The 8,362-nt window shown below is 36.1% G+C and overlaps 1 protein-coding gene across 1 annotated transcript in view; it reads right to left on the minus strand.

Moving 5' to 3' along the window:
• The window catches only part of rundc3ab (RUN domain containing 3Ab), a 19,018-nt gene that overhangs the window by 3,138 nt on the left and 7,518 nt on the right, over nucleotides 1–8,362 (minus strand). Inside the window, exons 2-10 of the mRNA XM_016493670.1 lie at nucleotides 6,006–6,121; nucleotides 5,750–5,877; nucleotides 4,647–4,732; nucleotides 4,349–4,438; nucleotides 4,027–4,107; nucleotides 2,782–2,944; nucleotides 2,523–2,680; nucleotides 1,196–1,315; nucleotides 953–1,047 (exon numbers count right to left, since the gene is read on the minus strand). Of these exons, the coding sequence (XP_016349156.1) occupies nucleotides 953–1,047; nucleotides 1,196–1,315; nucleotides 2,523–2,680; nucleotides 2,782–2,944; nucleotides 4,027–4,107; nucleotides 4,349–4,438; nucleotides 4,647–4,732; nucleotides 5,750–5,877; nucleotides 6,006–6,121 (1,037 nt within the window). The remainder of the gene's footprint in view (nucleotides 1–952; nucleotides 1,048–1,195; nucleotides 1,316–2,522; nucleotides 2,681–2,781; nucleotides 2,945–4,026; nucleotides 4,108–4,348; nucleotides 4,439–4,646; nucleotides 4,733–5,749; nucleotides 5,878–6,005; nucleotides 6,122–8,362) is intronic.

Below are 8,362 nucleotides of genomic sequence, written 5' to 3' on the forward strand. Positions count from 1 at the left end.
TTACATTTACACTACACAAAAACATATACACAACATTCACAAAAGTATATACACAATATACACAAAAGTCCCTTTAAAGGGACTTTGATCAGATAGACACTTTACTATCCCATGAGGCTACAGGAGAGGATTTATGAATGGCAGTGAAGTGACACAACTGATGCTGGTAGGTCATGTGACAGTAACAACATGGTGAATGTAGTTTGTCAGGATTACATTTACACTACACACAAACATATACACAACATTCTTTTTTTAGTGATCGCAAAGTATTTATTCAAAAGAAGAAACTACTCAGAGATTATGCGATTTTAGATGCAGCCAATATATTTTTGGAGGGGGAGAGAAAGATATTTGGTTGAAAGATTATGAGGGCACATGAAAAAATAATAATGATGTGCATGGATAATTCATTTATTTCAAAAAAAAAAAACACTTCAACATTCTATAAAAAATAGGAGTTGTCAGTTGTGATTTCATGGTTTGAAGTGGATAGCTGTACATAGTAGCTGGTTTTTAGAAGGTCAGTGGCTTGTCAAAGCAGGTTTAGGTGGTTGTTCAGCTGGACTACCATGATGGGTAACTAGTCTGTTTTTTCCATGCCAGTCTACTGTATTAACAACCATTCCATGTAAATGTGACACCAAACAGTATGTAAACACAATATGGTAAGTCAGTCTCTTCCTGTCTAAGTGGGTAGTTCCTGCTAGAATAAGCTGTAAAGAGGACCACACCTCATTCTGATAGTCAAAAGTCTGTCAACATTAGACTTTTGGGCACACAGTGCTGGTACACCATCTTGGTCCAGCAACAAACTAGCTACCATGCTTCACAAACCTGCTTAACCACCTTACACCTATTAGCTCAGTTGATCAACCACCCAAACCAGCTTGAACTTGACAACTAAGTCAAAACAAAATTCAGCTTGTTATAGGTGGATTTTAAGGTGTACCTGCTGTGCACCAGGCTTTTCCATTCTGTTTCCTTTCTGTCCTCTGAGAATCTGTGGTTAAGCTTATATGTGGTTCCGGGCTTGGGAAACTACCCCTAAAAGACAACAACAGACCCACAGCAACAGCATAAGAGTATTTGCCGTCGAATTTTCAAGTTGAAAGAAGAAATATTCAAGTTGGTCGGCTAATGACTGGGATTTTGAGTAAGTTGTTAGCCCATAAGAAAAGGAGCCGCTAATCACCTGTGGTACAGTTTCCTGTCCTCCTGGTTGTTGTAGTTTTGGAGAGATGGCCATTGGTTAACAAGAGGGTTTGACAAATCCTTAGAGAGGGGATGAGATTCGCCTGGAATCAGACTTGTCCTGCGATACAGTTGAAGACAAAAACATATTATGGACTTATTACGTACGTGTGTGTCACAGATTCTTGAGATACTGTATATGCCACTGTTTTTAGCAGCCATTACTTTTAAAATAGCAACACTTTGAAATTAATCCGAGATGATCACTAGAATGTTCTAAATGCAAAATGTGACATTCCATTTTACACTGCTTTTGCAGTGCCAACCTGCAATTGTTACTTCAAAGAGCTATTTCTACATGATTTAACCAATATGAAGTAGTTTTGGTGGACTTAAGATAGTTTATTTACCATTATTATGTTACCATTTTTTCTGTGTATTTACTCTTATTTTATTACAATTATGGCATTACATCATCTATCACAACCCCTAAAACCACCTGTCCTCAGACCATAAATCAATACGTCATATAGATAAACATATGCATGAAACGTAATATTATAATACCTTATATAATATTATAAGAAATCCTTAAAATAAATCGTGTTAGTTAACATGATCAGATATTTATATTAAAAACAAAAATCAGGATGTATCAAAATCTTCTGTCCTTCTGAAAGTGCTCTTTCTATACTACACTTATTCTGAATTCAGCAAGGCTCTGGTGAGATTTATAGTAGTAGTATTATTTTTTGACATAATCATGAAATATAAACAGTCACATAAATAGTAAAGAAATTTTGATCATACTTCAATTTAGGGACCATTTCTCACTATTAACTAACTATTAACTACAACTTTTGCCTCAGTAAACTCCTAATTTGCTGCTTATTAATAGTTAGTAAGGTAGTTGTTAAGTTTAGGTATGGGGTAGGATCAAAGGATCTAAAATATGGCCATGCAAAATGGCATTAATATGTGCTTTATACTGTAAGTACTAATAAACAGCCAATATGCTAGTAATATGCATGCTAATAAGCAACTAATTAATAGTGAGAATGAGTCCTTAAAATAAAGTGTTACCAAATTTTTTTTCATTCATTCATTAATATGAATGCTGGACATGTTCATATGTGTTTTTTTTACATATTGATTTTTACAGTACATGTTTTTGAATCAGATTTGATACATATTGAGTGATAAGAAAAAGTAGAAGAAGCAGAATGTTTCACCAAAACATAGGTGAATATGTCTGAACTGATTAATTCAAAATAATTTCATAAACTTTCATGTCTCAAGAATCAGTGGTGTGTGTGTGTTTCTCTCACAGTTGTTCCTGCAGCTCCAGTATGATGTTCTCCAGTTCTCTCTTCTCTTTCTGGCTCTGCAGCTGCAGTTCTTCTAGTCCGGCTGTTAGTTTTTTATTCTCCATCTCCACATTCTTCAGCTGAGATTCCCGCAGCCTTACCAGCTCCTCAAGGTACCCCTGAACACAAATAATAAAAACATACACACTTTAGCACGACAGATTCATTTGAGTGTTACTCACCCACTATAGGAACTCTTGCTTTGTTGTGTGTGTTTAACCTTTTGCGCATTGACGATCTTGAACCTCTGCTCCATCTTGCGGCACTTGTTCCTCCAGCTCTCCTCATCGGTGACCAGAGGGATGTACGGATGCTCGACACTGTCATCACTGTTACTGCTGTCCACACTCTGAACGTCCTCATCGTCACTGAGATAATCATAACTGAACCAAACACAACACAACATCTCATTGCCATGGCAACAGAGCAGAATACTTGATTCTGATCAATTTGAGCAGCATTGAGCGGTCAAATATTTTTCCATAGTAATGAATCTGACCCTGAGCACTACTTTCAAATGTCTCGTATTACTCCATGGTCTCTCTTTTCATAGTAAGTTGGAATAGCTATTTGGCACCACATGTCATCCTCCCCCTATTCATTCAGTTTATTTTATGATAATGACCACATAACCAGATTATACATTGTTATAATTAGTGATAACTGATTAATTGGCCAATATTTGACTGAAGTGAAAATATCACCACCAACCAATAACTGTGTCTAACTGGCTGATTAACAGAAATTCAGAAATGAACTACAAGTTATTTTTAATGAAAAGGTCAAAACGACTCTGAATTGAATCAGTTTAACAAAAAAAATTGTATTCTTTCAGGAAACCATATGAACAACAAGCATTCCATTAGAGTAGGGCTGCACAATAATGGTTACAACTGATAATAATGATCATTTAGCTCCAAAAATATAACTGCAATTATTAATCACAATTGTTTTCGTTTTGAGATATTTCTTTAACATCAGAATTATTGCACTTTCACATAAGCACAAGTCAAGAGATTGTCAAATAATACACAAGGGTTTATTTTTTCCTCATCTATCCTGATTTATTATATTTATCAAATACATTAACACACTCTCTACATTACAAAAAAAATGGCAAAACCGTAAAAAGCTTCTCTAAAAAATGAATGGGAAGATTAAGTAAAACACTGGGCAGATAATTTATCCATTTAAGAGAAATTAGGGGATTTAAACTCTTAAAATCTGGCAACCCCAAGCATGTGGAGGCGTGCTACCAACTCGAGTTAACAGAAATGTCAAATGAAAACAACGTTTTCGGAATAAATAACCAGAGGGACAATATTTCCAATGATTATGCATAATCATTAATACGATTAATTGTGCACCCCTAGAATAGAGGGATATAAATACAATCTAAACATTGAAACCCACACCATTCCCTGTATGAAACTGTGTTGTACTGTAGGAAACAAATGTTCTTCACCTTTGCGTAAATTTCAGATATGGAGTGTAGTCAATAACAGCCTCAGACTTCCCATCCAGAGCCTCCCCTTTCAAACAGAAACTGACAACAAACACAGCAAGGATTACACAACATTGATTACATTGCATAACATTATAGCTCGGTTCCAAAACCTGCATTAAAGTATCATATGCTTTACATGAGTGTGGTGTGCAGAGTTCTTGCCTATGTAAAACATTCCAAATCAATCACTTGCGATGTTCCATTTCAGATGGTTTTGAAACATAGCTTGTGTGTTTTGTATTCCTCAGTTTATTACCCCTTCCATTACCCATCCTCTTACCTAAAGTCAATCGCTCCAAGTCCGATGAGCATTCCGGTCAAAACAGTTGCTTCTTCTCGCAACATTATGGCACCTTCATCGTAGAACCTCCTGTAGACAAACATACACATGCAATACATAAACAAACACAATCACATTATAGATGCACCATATTATGTATTCAACAGTGTAACATTCATAGTGGCTGTCTACATTGCTATGTTTAAACTGGATATGTGTAATGATTCCTGGGTGTGACTGCGTGAAAGAATCATATTGGTGGTTTGATTAATACTGAGTTTTTCCCTTTCAGCCTGACCTGGTGGTGCGGCTATCTCGCAAAGCTGTGGCGATGTATTCAGACAGCCGTTTCTCCATCAGTGCAACCCGTAGCCATGCTCTGCCCTAAAGACACGGATAAATCACAAGTCAAGGCAAGCTTCATCATAGCAAACATCTACATGCATATACTGCAGAAACATTAATTAACACCTTTAAAGTTAAAGAAAGTTGAGTTGATTAATTGTCAATGAGAATAAAACATACCAAAATCATACTTTTTTTTTAAATTCACCAAAATACAGTACAGAGTATTCTGTAACATTTTTGCAACAACTTTTGTTTTGTAAATAGACATTATTTATACAGCAACATGAAATACAGTGGTGTCAAACAGTACCCTAACAAAAAATTACTGTACTTTGTCATATTAATTTTCACGTACCATGGTATTTAATTACTTTACAAGGTCCACTTATAATGTTGGTGCCAAAACAATCATATTTTAGTATTTCATGACTACCTGTTTTTCTCTAATTTTCAAGTTTTTTAGATTTATTTTAATAAATAAAATAATAGTTTGAAGTTCTGCAAGTTACATTATGTTTGTGTATGTACATCATGCTCTTTTATCTCAATACATCAAAAAAAAAAAAAGATTACTTAAAGATTATTTCATCCAAAAATAGTTCATTCATATTTATTCACCTTCATGTCATTCTAAACCTGTATGACTTTCTTTCTTCTGTGAAACAAAAAAGATATGAAAGATATTAAAAAAAAAAGGATATTTTGAAGAAAGTTGGTAACCTATGTTTTTGCAATGCTGACTTCAAATATATGGACAAAAAAAAAAACATTGAGACATTTCTCAAAATATCTCCTTTTATGTTGCACAGAAAAAAAGAAAGTCATACAGATTTGGAAGAACATTTCAATGAAGAAAGAATTTTAATTTTTGAGTGAACTATCTATTTAAGTACGCACCTTATTTAATGTACTCCAATGTACTTCTATCTTACCATAACTGTGGCACAAAAGAAGTATAGTGGATTTTTTGTTTGTGTATTAAATTCAAGTATTAATGATTATGGCATTACTCATTCTACTTTAAATATTTTAAGTAAAGATTTGTGTGCCCACCTTTGCTCGTGAGGAGTTGATGTTCTCCATGTTCTCAATGCTGCTTATGCAGTTATTGGGCACTTTACTGCAGGCCAGACGGATGAAGTCCCAAAAACTACGCTGACCATCAAACCAGCTGCCAGAACCTGCAAAAGACATGATGTGAGAGATCACCTGCATTTGCATCACTGGCTTAAATACTGTATGTCCTTAATGTTCTTATAGAGTAAAAGTCTACTGCTAGTGTAAGTATACTAGTGATACGCGTTCTTACCTTTAAAGCGGTGGCTGAGGATGTGTTCCAGAATAGCAGCAAAGTTAATGAACTCCTCAGATGAGTCATCGATGGGATCTGCTGTGTACTTCTCTAGCAGTGTCTTCACCGAAAACCTGCCATTCAAACACAAACAATACAGTGTACTTCAATATGGGAAAAAATGACCTGGTTTCCATTTTATTTTAAGACCTACAGTACACCACTGATACCATGTGGGTTTGTATTTCTGGTTGATTTCATCTGTATCCAAGACATTGTCTTTCTTATTTCATTAAGTTTAACTCTGTGTTGTCTGTATTGTGGACCATAATTGAAATCCCAAGAGAAAAATAAGCACACTTTAGTATACTTTCAGAAAGACTTTATACTCAAGTGTGAACTGAATGTAATATTTTCAGACACTTAATTACATGTTATTTACAATTAAATTTAAATGTTTATAGTAAATATATATTACATCATATTGGTTGAACTTACATGTAAGTGTGTTTTTAACCCAATTAATCAGAACTTAAGCATATCTTCACATGTAACTTCACAATTATTTCTATTGTCTTTGAAATATAGTTAAAGTGTTCTGTTGTGTTTAATGTCATTTTTATGGAAACTTGACTGTCATGCATTTAAATATATTTGTAAATACACATTTGTACTGATGAAGTTGTATTTAATATATATTAATATATATATACTGTATTAATTAATATTATATTTATTAAATATATTAATTTTAAATGTACTATCAAATAACATTATAACATAATAACATCATTATAATGAGGGGTCAACGAGTGAGGATCCATGTGCAGCTTTATTAAAAAGATAGAGTAGCAATACAGGCAGGGTAAATCACCAGTAGACAGGGTTATCAGAGACGAGACCAAAGCAGTCAGAGAACAGGCAGAGGGCGGCAGCTACAATACTACAGTGAGAATAAAAGTTACGCCTTCTTTCTTTGCGTGAACAGTTGGGCGGCGTTATGCAAATCTTCCCACATAGTGACGTAGACATGAAGGTTAATTTTAAATGTACTATCAAATAACATTATAACATAATAACATAATTATAATGAGGGGTCAACGAGTGAGGATCCATGTGCAGCTTTATTAAAAAGGAAGTGTAGCAATACAGGCAGGGTAAATCACCAGTAGACAGGGTTATCAGAGACAAGACCAAAGCAGAGTCAGAGAACAGGCAGAGGGTCGGGGCAGGCAGCAAACAATACAAACGAAAGTCAAAACATCAGAGCAAAGAGGTCGAGGCAGGCAGCAAACAATCGTGAAACAGGTAACAGTCCAAGGTCAAACACATATCCAATAGAGTAGTACAGGGAAATGCTCAGTAATGTCAGCCGGGGCAAAACAAGACTTCGTAATGAGAGAGAGTGTGTGTCTCTGTGTGTGTGTGTGTTGCTTAAATAGTCCCGGGAATGAGGAACAGGTGCGCTTGTAATCAGCGCCAGGTACAGGGTTATGGGAAATGAAGTCCGGGGGAAGAGTTAGTACTCAGGTGAGGGTGCCCTCTGATGCCGATTGGGGGGAACCACAGAGGCCAGATTCATGACAATCATGCATGTGCATTAGTATGTTAGTCAACACATGAAAATAAATGTATATCTTTAAAGGGGTCATATGATGTTGCTAAAAAGAACATTATTTAGTGTATTTAGTATAGTTGCATTGCATCGCCCCGCGTAAACATAAAACCATGTCTGCATTTGTGATCGGAGAAATGACAAACTACAAACGCTACTTTACACTGCTCAAAACTCGCGTTTGAATCGTCAGTGGCAAATTCTTTAAATATAAAAAACTTACTTACACTCTGTGAGTCAGAACAGCCGGCATTGTAGTCTACTCTACCAGGATCAGGAAACAGTCCTCCATAAAATGCGCTGCACACATCAGAATATATGGGTTGAAGTGTTCTGGAACAGTGTTGTAAATACAACTTAACCACTGATTTCTAGTCGTGTCCTCTTTTGGAAGGCCAAACAAAGTAGTTTCGCTTTCACAACGAAACACAGCGTCACACACGGCGGGCTAGAGTGAGCAGAGGCCGGCTTGAGTGAGTGGTGGCCAGTGGGCTTGAGAACGGCGTGGCGGGCGGGATTGCAGCAACTACATGTGACGACCCCGGGCTGGACTCCGCTTCGTCCACGTTGAAGGCATGACAAAGTGGATATCGTCCTCTTTTGGAAGGCCAAACAAAGTAGTTTCGCTTTCACAACGAAACACACGGTAACAACAATACTACAGCGAGAGTAAATGTTACGCTTTCTTTCTTTGCGTGAACATTTGGGCGGCGTTATACAAATCTTCCCACATTGTGACGTAGACATGTGGGGGCGTGTT

The sequence above is a fragment of the Sinocyclocheilus anshuiensis genome, unplaced genomic scaffold (genome assembly GCF_001515605.1).
Source record: "Sinocyclocheilus anshuiensis isolate Anshui unplaced genomic scaffold, SAMN03320099.WGS_v1.1 scaffold2046, whole genome shotgun sequence".
Lineage (NCBI taxonomy): Eukaryota > Metazoa > Chordata > Actinopteri > Cypriniformes > Cyprinidae > Sinocyclocheilus > Sinocyclocheilus anshuiensis.